The sequence below is a fragment of the Rhynchophorus ferrugineus genome, unplaced genomic scaffold (assembly GCF_030347505.1).
Source record: "Rhynchophorus ferrugineus isolate W39M unplaced genomic scaffold, kcgeb_rfMv2 rfM1, whole genome shotgun sequence".
Taxonomy (NCBI): domain Eukaryota; kingdom Metazoa; phylum Arthropoda; class Insecta; order Coleoptera; family Curculionidae; genus Rhynchophorus; species Rhynchophorus ferrugineus.
This window is the reverse complement of record NW_027472580.1, coordinates 27,608,186-27,630,397: the sequence shown is the minus strand read 5'-3', so window position 1 is coordinate 27,630,397 and position 22,212 is coordinate 27,608,186. Positions and strand designations below refer to the sequence as shown.

Here is a 22,212-nt window from a genome sequence, read left to right as displayed (position 1 = left end):
TTACAGATACCGTACATATGTATTCTGTATGCTTTACAAAACAACTTCAGTAACGATGGCTTGTCAGTGTTCATTACAGAAAAATCAAAGAACTGCGTACTTATACATCATTTATCATTATTTTTACGTTTACTGAGCATATAACATCTACAATCGTAACAAAAATACTTTAAATTGGCATTTCTACGTTGTCATCATCAGTAAGAATTTTATTTTTCTTAATTAGAACATAACATGTCAGTAGCAATAGAACAGAATACAATTTCTTCTTTATTCAAAATATATCTTCACAAAATTCAACTTTTTGAACACCAAAGGACAAACACAAACTAATTAAACATTCGACTAGAACGGTATTAAATAACTTTTCATATTTTGAAAGAATTTTATTATTTTCCTTGGATATTCCTTCTAGAAATTACATACCTGACTTATGTACCATTAAAACTGATTACCTGAAAAAAAAAGAAATATATTAAAAGATTATACTATTACACACAACCTGGAATTAATTTAAAAAGACGTTTTTAATTTCATGGGTTAGTAAAATTTTATAAAATTATATCTGATATGATACATAAATTAACATAAATTTATCCTTCAAAATTAATGGAATACCTGGTAATAAATTTAAATTACCCTTCATTTATGTTAATATTCAATTAAATTATAAAATATAACTTATATTTTTCTTGCACTATGTATATATTTGCACATATATGTTTGCTATGTATATATCTGGACTGGGCCTACTAACGTGGACTCCGAATCACGGTCCTTGGCATTAAGCCTACCGACTGGCGAGTGACCAATTTAGAAATGATCCCAGAGGAAATCCGGTCTTACCCGGCCCGGTTACTGGCGTGACTGGAATAATTTTCCTTGTCGGATTTCACTCTTACCTCGAATAATCACAAATATTAAACAATCACAAATATTAAACAATCACAAACATAAATTTACGACCATACCGCAGCAGGATTCAAACCCGCGACTATCGTAACCGTAGGTGCCGGACCAAGCCGGGCCAGATATATTTTAATTGACTAGTTGAAATGTTTATTTCACTTTTTTACACAATTTTCGCATTAAAACCCATTTTACTGTACTGCTTTTTTATTGAGATCGATATTTTAATATTTAGTATGGATATCTGTAATTGTAATTCCACTTTGTTTTGTCGTCTGTAATGTTTTTATATTCAAAAAATTGAAATGTTAAAAATTGGTGCGGTGAATAATGTATAGTCCAACGAAAAAATGTTCCAAATACATGTCGTTAAATTTACGATCATAATGGGACACATGTGAGCGTTACATTACAACACAACAATAGTTAGGCAAGATATTTAGGACAAGCTTTAGCATATAGAGTCTGTTACGGTTCAATTTCAGATATGCGACAGAAAATATTAAATGTTGGAAGCAAATTGTGTTCCATTTCAAATTAAAGAATGCAGTTTCATATAAAAATAAGATATTTGTATTTATGTATTTATTATTTATTGCCATACTATATTTGTATATTGATCGATCATGGTATTAGATGATTGGATATGTTTTGATCAATGTAAACAACTGTTAAATGGACTAACCGAACTGCTTAATTGGATGGATCGGCCTTTACAGCATTTATTCAGTTTTAATATTAGTTACTCTTAATGATTGAATTGATATGAAGAAATCTGCTGACGAAGATTGTCAAGAACTTTTAGAAACTCCATCCTCCATCATATATAATGGTCGGTTTTAGTTTCAACAATTTAAAAGTTGTTATTTTAATGTCAAATGTCCTACAGCATGAAAATCCAGCTCAAACTCTCAAATATATTTCAATCATAGCATTTGATGTATTCACTATGGACTTAACTCCTTAGATGCGATGAAGAAAAAAAGCAATATCTAGCAATAAGCGCGAAGTCATGGCGTACACTGTTTCGAATGGGAGATTCTGTCGATCCTAGCGTTTTCATCAAATTAACACTTCCTGGAGCTGAAGAAGTATTAAAATGAATAAATCGTTTGATCTCTGCCAAACCGACACCGTTCTTACATATAGTTTACTAGGAAGAGGAGAAAAATAAAGTAAAGTTAATTATTTTGGTCCAACTTTCCTCAATAGATGCCTTTATGAAGTTGTAGGAATGTTCGTCGGGTCGGTCTGTCGATCGAAATGTGTGGCTGCCGCTGCAATTATTTGTCAGAACACTCACTACTATTTTTGGAACTAAAAACACTGGTTGAATCAAAGTTGTTTATTCTAACTTACGGTTGATACATGTGGTCGATGGGAGAATTGACAGGATATTAGGTTAAGGTGAAGGAAGTACGGTAGCGCTGTGGAAGTGGTACTGTTACAGGGGGACGGTGATAAGAAAAGAGAGCGAGACGTCGTCGTGATGGTCTTTTATACCCTAGAACTTGCGTGGTACCAATCCACCGGCGTTGCCAACCTTTGTAGTTGTTGATGGTGAATTGGTGGTGGCCTAAAGGGTCGTGGCGGTCGCCACAAAGTAAATAATAAAATTATCTGAATATATGCAAGCAATATATTAAACGATACATTTTTTGTTTTATGTTGGAAGTAATATACAGGATGATTTATACCAAATTTTAAAAAACCTACAACTATCTTGTATTTACTTATCTGAATCATGTTAATCGGACAAAAATCTATTATAATGCATAATTGTTATGAAAGCTGTTCCTAGTTAACATACTGTGCTCAGTACTGTAGAGACCTTGAGACATGTCATTTTACATCGTGGAATAACGGTCAACAAAGTACCCAGAAATATAATCCCAGATATTGAACACGGGCGGGGTACCAGCAGCGACAACTAGAACACGATAACGAATAGCTGGCAACCCCGAGACGTTTATCTGGGATGTTATTGAAGGGTATTTCGATAATTCAGTACCCGATCATCATTTGATTTAGACGTGCCACCATCGGCTGCCCAATTCTCGTCACCAGGTAACACCGCTGCCATCCGTTTTATCTATTTTGTATTTTCCACATTTTTATATTACTTCAATAAATGACGGTCAGATAATGTAAACACCACTGTTTCATTTCATTTTACCTCCATTCACCGAGTCATCTAATTTACCCTAAAGTACCATGGTATATTCTTTATCGGCAAATAATCGTTCGGTTTTCCATGTAAATCAGTAAACTCGAAAAAAAAAGTAGAAAAAGCAATTTCTAATATAGAAGTTTATGTGTCATTTTCTCACTAGAACCAACACTTCTCAACTCGCAAATATTAATTTTAGTAAATATTTAAATTTTATATTATAACTAGCTGACCCGACAGACTTCGTCCTGTCAAAAAGATTTGTAATGTGGCAGTTTTTGTGCCTACGTATTTTAAAAAATTCTCCTGAACAGAACCATCACCCTGGTGATAGGGCGTTGTGAATAAAAAATAATTAAATAAAACATATATAAGGATTGAAAAGTAAGTAATCGCTTTATTGTTAATCATGTGAATCATAATTATTATTATTATTATCATTATATTGCTTTGTGGTATACGATGTTTTTTGTTTGATTACCTGGCGCATAGATAAACAAATCTGATGGTTTTCCAACACGGGAACAGGCAACATACAATTGACCATGTGAGAAACATGGGTTTTCTAGATTAATACCACAAACACTTAATGATTGCCCCTGGGACTTGTTTATAGTCATAGCAAAAGCAAGCCGTCAACATGTCTATAGGAAATTTGCCATTACCAATGTCAATGAGTTGTTTAGAGAATATGTTTCCAGATTGGTCATTTTGCAACTCGACACGCATATTCTTGCTTAAATGAAGTACTTTAACATGTTTCCACAAATTGGAGGACTTTAGACATGCATTGAGTTCATCAGCTGGCGTTGATCGTGGAATCACTGGCAATGTTTGACGAAAATCTCCTGCTAATAAAATCATTGCACCACCAAATCGGTTATTATTGCTACGTAGATCTTTTAAGGTTCTGTCTAAAGCCTCCAAAGATTTTTTATGTGCCATCGTGCATTCATCCCAAACAATCAATTTACATTGCTGCAAAACCTTTGCCATTGCAGAGTTCTTCGAAACGTTGCAGGTTGGAGTTTCATTGCTTTGCATATTTAATGGCAATTTTAGTGCTGAATGGGCTGTTCGACCACCTTCAAGCAAAGTTGCTGCGATTCCCGACGAAGCGAGTGCAAGTGCAATTTTATTTTGTGAGCGAATTGTTGCTAATATTAATGAAATAAAAAAAGTTTTTCCTGTACCACCAGGTGCATCTAAGAAATAAATCCCTCCAGTTTCATCATTTGTTACTTTCATAAGAGTTTCAAATACATACTTCTGTTGTTCATTTAACAGTGGAAGATTTGTTTGAATTTATTCTTTCAAAGCGTTGAGATCATACAGTCTTTCTCGATGCAACTCTTGGTTAAAAGCGTCATGCATTGGACGATTGGGCGCGGTCAGGCCTAATTGAATTAATAGTTTGTTTGACATTATCAAGCACATGTCCTCAATTGAAATCAATGCTTCATTGTAAATTTCTTCACTGATTTGTATATTTGGATTTCCCATTCTATTCCGTATTTGATACAAAATATCATCACACATATAATCTTTGTACTTCATCCACAAATCAATTGGGTTTGATGGGAAGCATGTAGATATGATTATAGAAAACAATGTTCGTATTTGATGAGTGTGTGATGATATTACAGCATCATTGAGAGTTTGATCCCAATGAGCGTCATTTTCAAGCAATTGCAAACGTTGACAGGCTTCTCTGTAGGATCCACACAATTCACCATCAACAGTTCGTAACTGTTGGAATGATGTTGGGCCACGTACATTGACTAATAGCAGTCGTAAATAAAAACATTCATCATTGCTTGGATGTACTGAATAAATCCGGCCAATCGCATCGGTGGAATATACATCTGTATATCCTGGAACTGGTTTTCCTTGTTTCCGTCGTATAAATCTCCTTGAGGATTGATTCCAGGTATAATATTTTGGCATTTCAGAATATAGCAATGTTTGTGCGAAATCATCGTTTTGGCATGTCTCAAAAAAACTGGTTAATGTAGTAGATGGTGGCTGAGCAGCTCTTTGTACTGCGTTCTGTGCTGTAAAATACACTCTTTGTCCATTTTCTAAATGCACAGCTAAGTGAACAACAGAAGGGTGTCTCTCATGAATAGGAAAAGAAAATATTCGCCAAACTGCTTCATTACTACTGACATAGCGGCCCATTTGGTATTGGGTAACTTCATCATTAGAATTCTCTGCACCAATTCCAATCACAGCCATATCACTCCCTTTGGTTACATATTTGCAAATCTATTTAATCGATTTCACTGAATGGCAAGATTCAACGTTGATGTGTGCTTTGAATGTCTTTGATAAAATGGGTGAATATGGAACAATCCAACGATTATCTATTTCAATATCTTGTTAATTTAATTTGACAATTGTTGATTTTCCATTGTCTGCTGTCGATCTGCGACGATACAATGGATAACCGTCATTACCAGTAATTGTTTCCAATATTAATGTCCGTGGATATCGTTTTGAACATTTACCATCCATCATACACGGTGAATTTTGATTAAGAGTTCCACAGGGACCATGTATCATGTTTTTGATAACTACCTCATGCAATCCAGGATCTACTTGTACATTAGGGATTTCAGCTGATATCACTGCATCAACTTCATTTGGCCTTATCTTTTCAACCAACCAAACCAAAATGTGTGCATGTGGCAATCCTCGTTTCTGCCACTCCACAGAATACATCCAGCAGCGTGTCTCACCAAACACATTATGTTTTACGATGAAATTCATTAAAGATTTCAACTTTTGTCTAAAGACTCTGGCTGTAATATCATGACGATCAATGGATGATTTCCCAGGTAATAACTCCTGCTTAATTTGTATCCATTGCGGATTGCATGTAAATGTGATGAACAAATCTGCTGTACCATAATGACGAACATACGACATGGCATCTTGAGCATATTCGTGCATATGCCGAGGGCTTCCGATGTATGTTGCTGGAAGAATAGTCATCCGACCGACATTCTGTGCATTTCCATCAGTATTAATCGCATCTCGAAGGTGAATATACTCTTCAGATCGGAGTTTGGTTTGATTCAACCTGATGAATGTTAATCTCTCCGTTTCAATTTTAACATACATGTCATCAACATATTTGTGATATAATCGCCGACATTTCAATATGTGATTATCTGCATTTTCCCGAATCATTAGGCGGTATGAATAATAGTTCATTGAACTGACTTTTTTGTTGGTTTCAGAACCTGTAAACAGATTTTGTTTTAATAACATTCAAATATAAAATTAAAATACATAATATAGTGACTGAGATATTATCGCCATAGCTAAACTAATATTTTAGTTACCTGTAATGGGATTTATCATTTTTATTGATAAATCGTAGCCATCTTCACCTTGCCAAAATATAATGGGATATTGCAGTGCATCATATGAGCGGTGTGTTTCCTTTATAGGTTGTAATTGAAAATTCCGACGATGTAAAAAATATCACGGGATTCCAAGTTTTCTCCAACTACAACGATAGCAACTTCATCAATAGTTGGTGCATTAAAACGTCTTGTATGTTGACCTGCAGGTGTTTTATCAGCTCTGATTACAATTTTGTGATTATCGGATGGCATCAGATCCAGGGCAGTTTTAAACAATATAATCAATTGATTGTGTTGATGAAATAAAGTTTGTAATTGTTCTAGAATAGACCTTTTTACTAAATTGTTATGTGCACAACGCAGATCAATTTCTTGTGGTGAATTGCCCATAAAATAAATTTGCAGGAATTTGTTGTCGCTATCTGACACTGGTAACAGTGAACCTGCTCTGTGATATATTTGCCCTTGTATCTGTAAATAAAAAAAATATTATGGTGTGGTATAAATTAATGGATTGTCAATGATCAAACTTAAATAATATTTGATCTTAAAAAGTATATATTTAGTTTTAACTAATATCTATCAAATATAAAATATAATAAAAGTGTCACTGAAACTGAATCACCATATAATATGATGACTAAGTGATATATTTCGTAATGATTAAGAAATTGAAGATTAGTAACACATCTTAACTTTGGTGACAGAAAATTTTGTTCGCTAAAATAATTATGAGTAACTGCTATAATACATACCTTGAAAGTTGGCATAAAATTTTCCCGAACTGCATTTGTTGCCCCAAATGAAGTCATTTGAAAGCAATTGTTATATTGTTGAATATGTGTCAAAAAGTGTATAGAATCTGTTCCTATTCCTGAAACCAATGAGTACAATGGTTCTGGTGGTGGATCCAATTGTATCAATTTCACTTTACCATTTGCGCAACACAGTCCATTGGCTTCGTTTTTGTATTTTAATGCCTTACAGTGTGAGCAAACCAAGTTCATAGAACCAATAACAACACATTGGTAGTTACTGTAGTCAATTGACACATCGTAACTGAAAGCAGCTGGATTCAAACTTGCGCGATTATTAGTTGAATGTCGCGCTCGCGCTTCACGCGTTTGTGATATCCGAATTCTTTCACGTTCATTTCCGTCGTCACGTTCTTGTGCAGTACGATTAGATCGGTAATTAGCTTGGTTTATAGCATTTCTGGTTCTTCTACCTAAATTGCTTCGTCTTATAGGAGGCATATCAAATATAAATTATTTTTTCACTAATCACGAACTAAACAAACACTAACTAACTAAACACTCTGCACAAAACACGATATACGAATTTGTTTCGTGTATCACTTGACAATTCATCTGTCATCTGTCAAAAGTCATCTGTAACAGACAACTTTTTTTTTTAAATTTGATATGACTTGAACTCAAATCCTTTTAAGCCGTACGAATTGTTTTATTTATTTAAAATTTGAATTAAATTTTAAACAAATAAAAAATTTTAAATAAATAAAACAATTCGTACGGATTAAAAGGATTTGAGTTCAAGTCATATCAAATTTAAAAAAAAAAAGTTGTCTGTTACAGATGACTTTTGACAGATGACAGATGAATTGTCAACTGATACACGAAACAAATTCAAACAAAAAGGGCTATTTTTAGGGTTTTTCCAGCAATAATTCTAATTTTTCTCGCCGTAAAAACCATCCCTGAACTTCAACGAACATTTTAAAAAAAGATTTGGCCAAATTGGTCCAGGCGTTGTTGAGTTATGCGCTTAGGAACATATTTTGCGATTCATTTTTATATATAAGATTATATATTATATATATTATATATTATATATATTATATATTATATATATTATATATTATATATATTATATATTATATATATTATATATTATATATATTTATATATTATATATATTTATATATTATTATATATTATAAAAGTACCAGACATATAATTATACGTTACTTATATTTTACTAATGATACTTAATTGTTCAATCTCATTTTTATTTCTTTTCAGATACATTGCAGATACATTTAATAAATACTATATCCCCAAAGTTCAATACAGTTGTTCTAACAGTTTAACACATAAATTACAATGATACATTATGAAAACGATGTAGTCATCCATCATTAAAATGGAGGTCTGTAAGGTTATCGAAATGTGTTTCATATTTATCTCTTCAATCGATAAAATTATTTTCCACAAATAAATTGTCTGAAGATAAATATACCGATAAATATATGGATAAATATTTTTTATCAACTTACATTACATATGCTTAGTACAATCTTTAACAATTAATTTATTACTACTGTTCTACACAAGCAAGGCTGAAACTAAAATTTACACAATACACTTATTCACTAAACAAGTTCGTGTGGTTTGATTCGCTTGAGTCTTCTGATTTTTTTCATGTTGTCCAGTGTACCCATTTGATTTTGAAGTCATCGTGCAGATCCTCGTTGGTTACGTAGCGATAGGTCCCATAGGTCATAGGTACACCCCATAGTAGGTTCAAAGTGGCTTTATAATTGACTGATAAATCAGTCAGTTAAGACTATCTTCCGACTAACCAGTAAAATTGCTTGACTCTGATCCTAATCTGCTCTGCTTTATTTCTAACATGATATTTCCAATTTAACCTACCATCAAGATATATTCCGAGGTCTTTGGCTGATTCTTCTCGAAGAATCACCCATCCTCCAAGTAATATAATTAGGTTGTTGTTATTTCGAAGCAACGCAAAACATAGACAGGTTTGAGGAGATATTAAACCGAATTTTCCAGTCTCTAGTCCTTTAGTATATTGACCGCTACTTGTAATTTTTGTACAATCTATGATATGTATCTTCGGCAAATATTTCGAATACTGTTTCTTTTGTTGTTGGTATATCAACAGTACAGAGCAGATAGAGTAGTGGCACCAAGACACTACCCTGTGGAACCCCAGCCGAAATAGGTTGAAGTGTTAAGAATGTCCATTTCATAGAATCTAAATTTTCTCTCGAAAAGATATAATTCCAGCATTAGACAGTTATTCCGCAGTAGCAATTTGCCTATTTTGTATATTAACCCCAAATGCAATACCCGATCAAAATCTTGTAACACTTCCAGGAATATTGCAGAGCAGTATTTCTTTTCTTCGAATCTTCGAATAATGATTGCGAAATGCAAACCGGATATCTGGTATTTTTATAAATCGTTTAATAATATTTAACTACAGTTTCTCAAATAGTTTTCATATCGCATGTAACAGCGAAATAAGCCTGTAACATCCAACTTGCCTGCCGGTTTATAAGGATTTTTACGCATAATTATTCTAGAAAAGATATTCTGGAACATATTTGGAACAATATGCAGTAATTCTCAATAATTTCAATATATAAACCATTACATTCACTTTATAAAATAAATAAAATTTTTATTTGAGTTTATTGTATTCTGATATCAGTTTTAAGCTTTCGTATATCTGAAAAACTGACGTTATTATCCTAATGACTGATTTCTGGACCTTAACTCACTTCATAGCTAAAATATATTATTTATGCCACTCCCTAGAAGTCACCTCACATCGCCCGTTTTATGATATTGATAAACTCAAATTTGATCTATAGTAATAAATCAAAAACAAAATAATTTTCGTTATATTTAAAGACGTAATTTGTAATTTGTGATCTATTATTTCGGAATAAAACATCAACCGAAAATATAAATCGACAAACCTAATAAGGCCATCTATTATCGAACACAAAACTTATTCGGAAACCCATTAAATGTTGAAACTATAAAAGAAGATAAATAGGAAAAAAGCGTTCGACAAACTCCACCAAATAAATATTTCAAACTGCGAAGTCATAAAAACCACATTTACAGCGTTTTTAACACAGTTTAGGATTTTTATGGGGATATAAAAACCACTAAGTTCGACTCTATATCTGAGTTACTTTTTTAACTATAATAAAATCAACACCTACGTTGTCGAAGGCATATTATTACGAATTATTTATTGCTTTCATAAACGGTTGTTAACTTAAAAAGTATAAAGAATTATGTTGAATTAAAAAGAGTTATTAGCCGGCTTGGTGGCGCAGTGGTAAAGGCGATAGGACGGCCCTCCTACTGTCGCGATAGGCGCGGGTTTGAATCCTGCTGGGGCATGGTCATGAATTTATGTTTGTGATTGTTTAAAATTTGTAAATGTCCTAGGCAAGAGTGTAAAATCCCACAAAAAAAAATGATCCTAGTCACGCCACTAACCAGGCTGGGTAAAAAACCGGATGTCTTCTGGGATGATTCCTAAAGTTGGTCACTCGCCAGTCGGTAGGCTTAATACTGTGGGTTCAGTCCATATAAACTTATAGTTGGTAAAAGGAGACTTTAAAATATATTTAAAAAAACAATTATTGATAAAAATATTTTAATTTATTATTTGTTGATTAAATATTATACATTATTTATATGTAAACATTTGAATACTAAGTTTTGTTGGCATAGTCTGAGCAAATATAGTCTCTTGGGGCTTATCTCTTCAGTATTTTTTTAAAAATATTGTAAAGTTTCTTTTTTACTAACTGGGTTTTCTCTGGACTGGGCCCACAAGTTAACGTGGGCTGCGAACGACAATCCTCAGCATTAAGCCTACCGACTAGCGAGTGACCAACTTAAAGACCATACCAGAAGACATTCCGCCTACTATTACGATAGTCGAGGGTTTGAATTCTGCTGGACCATGGATATGCTTTATGTTTGTAACTGTTATTGATAATGTCTGATAGGCAACAGTGGAAAATTCGATAAGGTATAACTACCCCAGTCGCGCCAGTAGCCAGGCTGGCTAACATCGGATGTACTTTGGGATAGTCTCTAAGTTCATTACTAGCCAGTCCAGATTATATAGTAAGTCCAATCCAGTTAAACCTTCGTTGATAATATATATGTAAAAAATGACTATTTAAATATTTTGAAGAGACCTGTATCTAGTCTTTAATAAAATCTGTTCGACTGAAAAAAACCTTCTGGTTATGCTAGTAAAGGTAGTGCTAGCAAAGGTAAATAAGAAAATATATAAATTACATCATTATTTGTTAAGAATGAATTTGTTTACAAAGATATAACTAGAAATATATTATTCAGAAATAATATCGGCCATTTTCTTATGGAGCCATAATTTTTAAGAGTTTAATATAATAATATAAGGTTTTTTGTAACCTTTAAATGAGTTATTAATATATTATTTAAATAATACACGTTTTTTAGAATAAAATTCAAATACAAACATAACAGTAGCTTATTGAAAACATATTCAGATTTTCTATAAAATGCCCTAATTATCTTTTATATTGTAAAATATCAATAGATGTAGTTCATTACGTTAATGCACTTTTTAATCAAAACAATGGTTTTATAACATATACGACATTCTACATGTATTGATATTTTAACAACCCTCTCTAAATACTATAACTTTTTATTACTTTTTTCTGATGTTCCTTAAAATATCTATGCAGAATAAGTGATTGTGTTCATTAAATATAAGTAAATGTTCGAAATCGCTAAAAATAAAACAGATTATGTTAGAGCGACTGTAACAATCCTCTTATTAAGCAACTATCTTCCTATTCATGTACTGATTCTGGTAAGTTTTTGAAAACGAAAAAGTGTAGAATACTTCAGTGATAAAGGAAACGCCTTTAAAATAGTTCAATACAAGGGAGTTATTATATTTTTTGTTTGAATCTGCAAAATAAGTAGAGAAAAACTATACCTTAATTAATTAATTATTAACTTTATTAACTAAGTGCTTATATCCATTTTAATTTTTCTTTAAATATTTTTAATTTTATAGAGAAATTTAATCCAATCTATTCAATTTATAATTACCATTTTCTGAAAAACAAAGCAGTAAAAGTGATTGCAGGAGAATTTTATATTCGAGTCATATTTTTAACCAAGGATATCCAGTAATTTCAACTTCCTCGATTTATATGATATTTAGGAAGACAATTATTAACAGGGCACAAATATTTCCTAAACACTGCTAAAATAAAACAAAAGTAAAATTTTAATATAGCCCTTATCATATATACGTGAGGATAATCACATACATTGCTATAGTTTCAGATCTTACTTTTTTGTCTTCCTAAGAAATGAACAACCTTTGCCTCTGCCAGTCTTTGTTATATAACTAGTGTGTTTAACACTTAAATAAATAATATAAATAAAAATATATGTAGCATCAAAAAATGTCCAAAGGGCGATGTTGAATTGATAAATAATAGTACAGTAACGGTAATTCTTTCATGAAATGCGACGCCGTGCAAAAGAACTTTCCATATTTAGGAAAACCATACCAACAAATTAATTGCATTAATACAATAATACAATATTTCTTGTCATATGTCATAACTACACATAAAAACTTATAAATCTATATAAAAAATATTATAACAGCACGAAAAAGAATGTTGTGTATCTATCTTGTACAACTCATCATCTTGAATGTTTTATAGATCTGTAGGAATGTTCGTCGGGTCGGTCAGTCGGTCGAAATGTGTGCCTGCCGCTGCGATTATTTGTCAGAACACTCACTACTATTTTTGGAAGGAATTTGCACGAGAACTGAAAAACACTGGTTTAATAATCACTTGTTTATTTCGATATTGAGTGATACATGTGATCGACGGGAGAATTGACAGGATATTAGGTTAGATAGAGGAAGTACGGTAGCGCTGTGGAAGTGGTACTATTACAGGGGGATGGAGAAAAGAGAACAGAGCGAGACGTCATCGTGATGGTCTTTTATACCCTGGAACTGCATGGTACCAATCCACCGACGTTACCAACCTTTGTACTTGTTGATGAAAACGTGGTGGCCTAAAGGGTCGTGGCGATCGCCACATAACTCCTGTCCTAGTGGAACTGCCGTGGAACGTACCTATATGTGGTGCAAGTTCCGAAGTGTACCCGCAATCACGCAAACAAACGCCAGGGGACTGCTGATGAGATGGGGATCCCAACCTGAGCGAGGAGTTTTACGGGATCAGCTGCCATCGGAGTTGTAGCAGGACGTCGTTCGTCTTGGGGAGCTTAGCTTTGTTTGAGGGTACTTATAAGTATGTTGCGTGTCCCGTCTCGTGATGCGAGGGTGTACATGTGTTGATGGTATACACGGTGGGCTTCTGTGGTTTTCGTCCATCACGCTAGTCTCGTGGGATGTCGTCGACCATGTGATGTTGATGGGTTCCGTTCCTCGTGCTATCCTTCCATGCACGTGTCAAGCACCTGTCAAGTGGCTTATGTTGAGTTTATTTACCTGTTAGGCACTTTGATCACGTCGGGGTCACCAATTGTAGGAATGTTCGTCGGGTCGGTTAGTCGGTCGAAATGTGTGGCTGCCGCTGCGATTATTTGTCAGAACACTCACTACTATTTTTGGAAGGAATTTGCACGAGAACTGAAAAACACTGGTTTAATAATCACTTGTTTATTTCGATATTGAGTGATACATGTGATCGACGGGAGAATTGACAGGATATTAGGTTAGATAGAGGAAGTACGGTAGCGCTGTGGAAGTGGTACTATTACAGGGGGATGGAGAAAAGAGAACAGAGCGAGACGTCATCGTGATGGTCTTTTATACCCTGGAACTGCATGGTACCAATCCACCGGCGTTGCCAACCTTTGTACTCGTTGATGAAAACGTGGTGGCCTAAAGGGTCGTAGCGATCGCCACAGATCATACACAATTTTTTACTTTTAGAGTCAATTTGTATTATTAAGTGAACTTGTAAAAATTTTACAAGCATATAGGTATTTTACTATTTTGAAAGGATTAATTTATTGAGCACTGATATCTACACGAATGTTAACAAGTTTTTAAATCAATAAAATCAATGTTTAGGGTCTTAATGTCGAGTTTTTTTATTTGAATCTACAATTTGTGTCGTTCAATACTACATGTAAATACTTCAAAATGCTTGATGATATGCATAAATTTGACGAAATACCATCATCATAAGGCTTCAAAACCTTTTATAGCCTTCGGCAGCAGATTTCTTCAAATCAAACAATAAAAGTAATAAAAATCAATATAGAGTTTTTAGCGTTCCGTGATTAGTGAGTGTAAACTAGATAATGTAAAAGGGTAAAAAAAATTCTATTGGTTGGTTGAGCGGCGATACAAAGCCATACTGAGGGTAAAATCACATAAAAATAATCGTATAAAATCATTCAAAACAGATGGCCTCTCAAATCACAGTGCAGTCCGTAACCAAAGCAGTACTAGTCCTATAATATTTTGTTATAAAATATGTTGTTATATTCTGTTATTTTATGTACCAATAAATATCAGGACACCTAATATCAAATACCAACAAACCAGCAAATACCTAATATATCAATATAAGCGACGGTTTCTTGAGAAACGCTTCGTTAGAAAGTGCTACGTAAAAAAAAGGCTTGTCATATGAACGCGGCTAACTTACTAATGGTTTATATATCTTGAAATATATCATATATCAGTACCTATTTGTGTCAATTACTCTAAGGTATGATTGAAATTGATATAAATATCAGAAAACCGCTTGTTTTGATTAAGATATTAAATGAAAAATATAATAAACATTCCAGGATTTCCCGGCGTTTAAATTTCCGAGCATACTTTCTCCAAAGTAATTGATTTTAAAATTGAATTTCGGTTTTACGCTTATGTTTGTTCAAGTTTTAATATAACGTATGTAGTAATGTTCGTTGAACGTTTACCTTTATTTGTTTAAACAATCTCTATAGCAATTTGAAAGCATATAAGATATTAACATTTTTGACGCTTTTATAAAAGCTATTAACAGTATATAATTCTAAGGCATGTAATTTATAATATTTTCTATTTACATTGTGTTTTCTGTGTTTATTAACTCTACATAATTACACAGACCGCAGATTTATTTAGAAGTGTGTTTATTGTGAATATAAAGAAGCTGATTAATTAAATACTAGATATCAATTCTGTTATTTTTCTACGTGAATACAAGGTTTTATTGTTCAAAAAATATATATTATTTGTGACCCATGGTCGATTCCGTTGGTTGGATCGATTTAGTTGAGAGTAGTTACCTTTTCGCCCATGACATGAATTACAAGAGGGATGCTCCAATTTCCGACATAGCTGTCCATATTATTATTGGAAAATATTACGTTTTACATTATTTTGAAGGAAATTAGTAACAGACAGTATAAAAAACATATAATTTAACTTCAATTTTTTTATTAAATATGTACTATTCACTTAAATATGAAGAATGAAGGAAAAAATAGAAAGATTATAATTTTCAAATCGCAGACTATTTAAAATAATTTATTATTTATTGAGAATAAAGTAAGAACGATATTACTCAAATACTCAACTCAAATACTAAAGGAAACAAGTCATAATACAAAAACATAAATTATAAAAGATATTGAACTCCATATGATTTAAAGGTGCTAGAAATTCAACACATAGGCAACAATTAAATTCAGATGATTAAATGTTGTAATCAGTTCTTAGTTGCGATCAAAACACTGAAGAATATTTAAAAAAAAATAACAGAGAAACAGTCTTACTTCTCGAATACGAAGAATATATTAATTTGACTTCTATGTAAATACCTTGTAGTGTTTTTGCTGAAGTGTTTCATACATAGTTACGTAGTACCTATTTATAATATATCAGTTGCGCCAATTAAATGTGTACATATATTTCTTAATTAGAATACAAGAACTAACACACAGCTTAATTCATATAGAGATTTATAGTTTATACAAAATAACAGTGAACTCACATCATTACGATGAAGAATATATTGCCTAACGCAATTTCTAATTTTTTAAGTTTTTTTAAAAAGAAATACAATGTTGTATAATACGTCCAAACATTTAACCGAATCCTGCAAACCATTAGTGATATTGCCGATTGTGTGCAAACAATCGAATACTTCGAAACATTAGTAATAATAACACTTCACTCGTTTTGATAAATTTCAAATCATTGTTATATTTCTTACTACTCTAATTGAAAATCCTAAAGCGAATAAATAGTCCGTCAAACAGATTACATCTCTAACCAATTACTTTAAACGGGAACGATAATAGGGGCGCCTATCTAGTAAGATCTTGCTAGTAAAATGCGTTAGAGTGGTTTTTTCAATAAAAACATAATTTAATACAACTATTTCAGAGAAAAATGCTAGTTTGGGATCTATAGAAAACTTAGAGATATGCAGCTCTTTAAGGAATCTCTTCGTACATTTTTGAGGAACATTTGATTTAAATGGTGAAAAGATGATCCTTAAAGGGATTTAATCAAACTTCCAAACTTTTCTTTTAAAATAATACATATTTTAGAATCATGTCATAAAATTAAAAAGGACGTAATTTCTATTTGTGTATTTAGATGAGACATGGATATTTCAAAATAAAACATTGGGACATAGCGGCGATAGTAAAGACGATAGTAAAAGTCAACAAAAGTTGATGAATAAAAACGGTAAAAACATTAGGTTTCATTAGTCACAATGTTTTTTAATAATGTATTGTAGATATACTGTTTTTCGTGCCTGAAACATAAATAGTTTTATTCCTGGTCCAGAATTAGTCCATTAATATTTTTGCTCTGATTTGAATAAATCAGCAATTTGGAGAAACCATCAATTATTATAATAGACAATAACCACACAATAGTACACTGGTGGAAAATATCCCAAAATATGGATGGCAAGGCTGTAATTGGGGAATGGCTTGCAAAACACAAATTGAGTTTTGAAAGGAACTCAAGGAACTTATGCTAAAGATTGAAATATTTCATATTGTTTCATGGTAACTATAAATGAAATGTTTAAATGAATTTTATGTACGTATCAATCACGAAATATAAATAGGAAATTATGTTTCATAAAAGTAATTCCTTTCTATTTATTAAAGGGAAGAAGAACTCCTGCAATGATCCCTCTATTATTAGCTACGGGGTTGGTTTAAATATGATGGAGACAAACGCTGTCGATGGCGCGCATATATGTTTTGAAGATCGTGGCTTGAGTATGTGATAGCTGGGTCCCTTACGAACAATGTGGCATAGTTCTCACGCGCGTGAAACTCATGAGGGAACATCAAGTGCCGACCACCGTAGCGCAACGTGTTGACGGTTTTTTAACACTAATCTTCACTACAAACGAGACATGGGTGCGCTAAGTATTCATTAAAAATCGTCGTGGCCCGGAGATTCAACTACTTTCGGAACTATTCGTATATTCGTCGGCGCAATCTACTCGCCGCTAGCCGAAATGTTGAAAGTCGATGCTGCCAAATTTACAGCGAGGCTATTTGCTTTTTGGATGTATTTTATTTTAGAAAAATAATATATTTAAGACTTTCTGACATTAAATTTTATATTTTGTTTTGGAAAAAAAAAATTAGAGTAGATCTGTTTTTTAGTATTTAGTACAATATAGAGTCTTGCCCTTAGAATTGGCAAAACAAATGGCGATGTACCGTATTGCTTTGATTAAACGTTGGGCGTTTATTTGTTTAACTATTAACGCGTTTGCTTTGATAAATTTTAAAGTTATATTGTGATATTACCTTTTACTTAAAAATAAGGCCTTTTAGTTTAACATTTCAGCTTTATTAGCTTTTTTTATAGCTTTATTAGCTATAGTTTATAGGCTTTGCAGAAGTGTAGAAAAATATTGCAACCGTTAATCCTGAAAACGTAGCTATTTAAAAAAGGATTGTATTTGCTACAGCGATATGATTTGTTGATAAGGGAAAGTAATCTACCAAAATATCAAAGAAGATAAAAGCAGACCTAAGAAGAAATAAAAGAAATAGTTGCAAGGTATGAGTTTTTAGGTACTTGAGTCCTTGATTTCATTAATTATGTTGGTGTTTTTTTAGACGATAAGCTCCTTTTCCATGAAATATATTAACCTTGACTTTATTTGGAAATTTTTATTCTATTGTAATTAATTAGTAATTAGTGTGAGAAGTATGTCTTAAGAAGTAGTCTACAAGAAAGTTGTTAATTTTATTTGTAATTGATTAATTTTATTTATATATAATACATTTGTAGTATTTTATATTCAAATATGTGGTAATTTAGTAAATAGTTTATGGCATAGTTAAGGTTCATTGTTTTATATCCTCTAATTTATAATTTAAAATTAATATTAAATTTTAAAATATATAAATGAATATAATATAAACATTTAATATTAAGCTGTATGTTTCTTTTTACCTCCTCTAAATGTTTTGTAAATAAGTGTCATGTTCTTACTGTTTTTTAAGTCATTTTTACTATATATACATATGAATGGTATATATAGCTTAATATAAAACTTATGAACATTACCTTTTATTTTAATAACTAATACGGAGTATATTTTACGCTTCGAACACTAACACTATGCCGATATGACATACGACGTCCCAAGCAATACTGAGAATTTTCAAATATTTCTAACACTGGGGACGCGCGCGCCAACGCAGTATAGTCAATCTACTGGACCACGATGATTTTTAATATATCCTGGTAGGCTATTACACTCTCGAAAGGAAGATGTCGTCTTAAGAATGGAGGAAGGGGCGCCAGTCAAAGCGAAGACAACGAGGTCCACGGGTAAGGTTCTGTGTACGGTGTTCTATGACCGGCCGGGCGTGCTGTACCTCAATTTCCTGTACACACAACCTACCATTAATTTTGCATACTACTCTAACCTTTTGAAAACACATGTATAACATAAACACGCCCTCGGGGTTAGGTCAAAGGTTTAACACTTGGCTGTCCGACTTACCCAAGGAATTCTTTGATACCGTCATCAAAAAACTTCCGGAAAGTATATAAACGTGTCAGAGTACTTGTCTCGATCATGTTTGAACCACCCTCATATGATCCACATAATTTATTAAAAATACTTTTTTGTATTAATTACATCTTACAAAATAAAACTAATCTAAAGTTAAATATCTTACAGCTATAGTTAAAAATGCACTTATACACTAACCAAGTTCGTATGGTTTGGTTCGCTTCAATTTTCTGATTTTCTTGGCGTTGTCCGGTAGCTGTATTGCTTCCACGTTGCTGTGATTTAGCGACATTATTTCATATCTTAAGTCGAAATCCTGGATTACTTGGTGTATCAATTTGATTCCGAGGTCATTGTGCAGCTCCTCGTTAACTACGTAGCGATAAGCATTGGTAATTAATCGTAGAACTTTATTTTGGGTGCTTTAGATTACTAGTTAGTTTGATATATTACTATAATATTTTATGACATATTTATTTTTATTGATAATTACCGTTTGTATACGAGCAGCCGACAAGGATGAGTTAATCAAGTGACGTGAGAACAAGAGAAAGAAGGAGAGTTAGAAAAAATCGACAGCAGCTCAGTGAGGGGATTATTTAGTATTCAACACAGACCGTCGAACCTTTCATTTAAAAAGAAAATTCCGATTAGGTTTTCTATAATCGGTGTAAATCGCATTGCTATTACGGTCCATTAATCTGCATTTTATCGCTATAAATTATAAGCTCAAACTAGAGTTCATTTTTATAGGCTAGACGTGGGGTATATTCAAAGTTCATTTTGTATTTGATTTTGTATAGATATTTGTTAATATGTTTTGTTTTAATTAAAATATGGAATGGAACACAAAATTAATATTATAGGATTGCAATCTCATTAAATTTAGGATCTAGAGTTTATTGTTAAGCCGTAACTGTGTTTGTTTAATATAATATATTAATATATCATATTTACTGATTAAACATATGTTTATAAATACATACTATATTGAAATATATAAATATTAAATTCTATATTTGTTCTATATATATTATGTGTATGATATATAAACAAACACTTTTAATTAACTTGAAAACTATTTTATTCTGACGTAAAGAAGTGGTAATTTATTGAAAGGTCCATACTGCTGGTCAAATAACATATATAAGCGACTTCAAATAAGGACAAGGTTCTATGTTCGACTGTATATTTTTTTAATGTCGATTTCTGCGTCAATTACGGACCGATTCTCAAAATTATTTTTTATTCGAAAGAATCTGTTGGGGGGAAAGGGTTTAAATCGAGCGAAACCCTCCAATTTCAAAGGCACATACGAAGATTTCGTATATTTCTTATTTAAAATAATCATTTGTTTTTATATAATGTTATTGCTGAGCTGATGTGACGGAAAATCGGAAGTCGCTCAGTTCAAAAGCCATTGTTTACTTTTCTACGATGTAACGGTTAGAGCGTTCAGACTACATGCAAAAGTCGCGGGTTCGATTCCCGACGGGGACAACAATAAGCTAGGTAGCGGACCCCGGGGCCTGAAACGTTCCTGATTATCAATTATTGTTTCTTTATTCCTATTTTTCCTCATACGGTTTATAAACATTTACTTGGCCTAGCCATTCTAATACTTCATAAAATAACTTTGTAATTTATTGAATAAATATGTAACATTAAAAAGAGAAAATAATATAGTCATAATATTCCTTGTAATAACTAAATAAAAATAAACCAAAACCTTATTTAACCTATCTACTACATGTATTTTAACACGTCAGTTGAAAAGTCCCAGTGTGACAGATAGTCAATGACAGCCGTTGGATCATTCGCTTAGTCCAATTATTGGCGGCGCTGACAACGCGAATTTGATTGGTTAGTTTAAAATAGTTATATAGAAACCTGTATGGAAAATACTTTGCTTTGATTGGTCTGCCATTTCACTTGATTATTTTGTGACGTCACATTTAATGGCCAATAGTTTTTAAATAAAAATCAAATTTAAATTTTAAAATTAATTTAATAAAATAAAATCCTATACAAATATACATAAGTGTAAATAATATAAATATATATAAACAAAAAGCAAAAAAAAACAATTATGAACTCTATTCTAGGCAATATTAAAATATCTATAATTCTTCTATAACGCCTTCCCATATATGTTTAGTGCCATCAATTTTATGGGACCTATTAGAGTTCTAACTTATCTTGATATATTGAAGGTAAACTTTAAATCCTTCCCTGTTGATATTGCATTAACTTCATTAAACCAAAAATACAATCACACCCCATAATAACTTAAAATTTGGTCTTGAAAATCATTATGGATTGGACAGTTGAAACACAGTTGTATGTGTTTTTTAAAGATATTTAGATTTTAGAGTATTTAGTCTGTGGAACTACTTAATATAGAATATAGACAAATATTGCATGTTGTTCCTTTTTCAGAAGTTTTGTTAAATAGCCTGAAATAAGACTAAAATACAATATTAGACTCTTGTTTTCCTCAGAGCAAAATTCTCTGGAACTAAAAATATAGACTCAACTGGTGATTTAACAACCTCAAGTGATACTAGATCTCCCGTTAAAAAAGAATATAAGTTATCTAACATGTTCATCTTCTTCACAATTTTATCCGGGAGAATGATGTGAAAAAATTGAAGTGATGAGCCCTTTTAAAAATTTCTTGAACATACTAGGGGAATGATGCTGTTTCTACCTCCATGACCTCTAATAGATCCAACAAAATTCTTTAAGCAATCTGGGTTAAGATTTGTTAAACAAACGTAGTTATTTGTAAATTTAGACAAAATAGATTTCTTTAAGGTAATAAATCCCCTAAAAGTAGCAATTAAATTTTTAATTGATGGCACCATAACAAATATTTTCTTAACAAGGCAATC

At 32.2% G+C, this 22,212-nt stretch overlaps 3 protein-coding genes across 3 annotated transcripts in view; all 3 read right to left on the bottom strand.

Moving 5' to 3' along the window:
- LOC143206623 (uncharacterized) overlaps window positions 1-4,549 on the bottom strand; it is a 419,549-nt gene extending 415,000 nt beyond the window's left edge. The window contains exon 1 of the mRNA XM_076419235.1: window positions 4,067-4,549. The gene's annotated coding sequence lies outside the window, so the exon portion shown is untranslated. The remainder of the gene's footprint in view (window positions 1-4,066) is intronic.
- LOC143206624 (trissin receptor) overlaps window positions 1-22,212 on the bottom strand; it is a 421,579-nt gene that overhangs the window by 331,819 nt on the left and 67,548 nt on the right. The window lies entirely within an intron of this gene.
- On the bottom strand, window positions 4,382-6,592 carry LOC143206627 (uncharacterized). The gene is made up of 2 exons (XM_076419239.1): window positions 6,430-6,592; window positions 4,382-6,327 (listed from the first exon to the last, which is right to left on the bottom strand). The coding sequence occupies exons 1-2, from the start codon at window positions 6,446-6,448 to the stop codon at window positions 5,462-5,464; spliced, it is 885 nt and encodes a 294-aa protein (XP_076275354.1). The 5' UTR covers window positions 6,449-6,592; the 3' UTR covers window positions 4,382-5,461.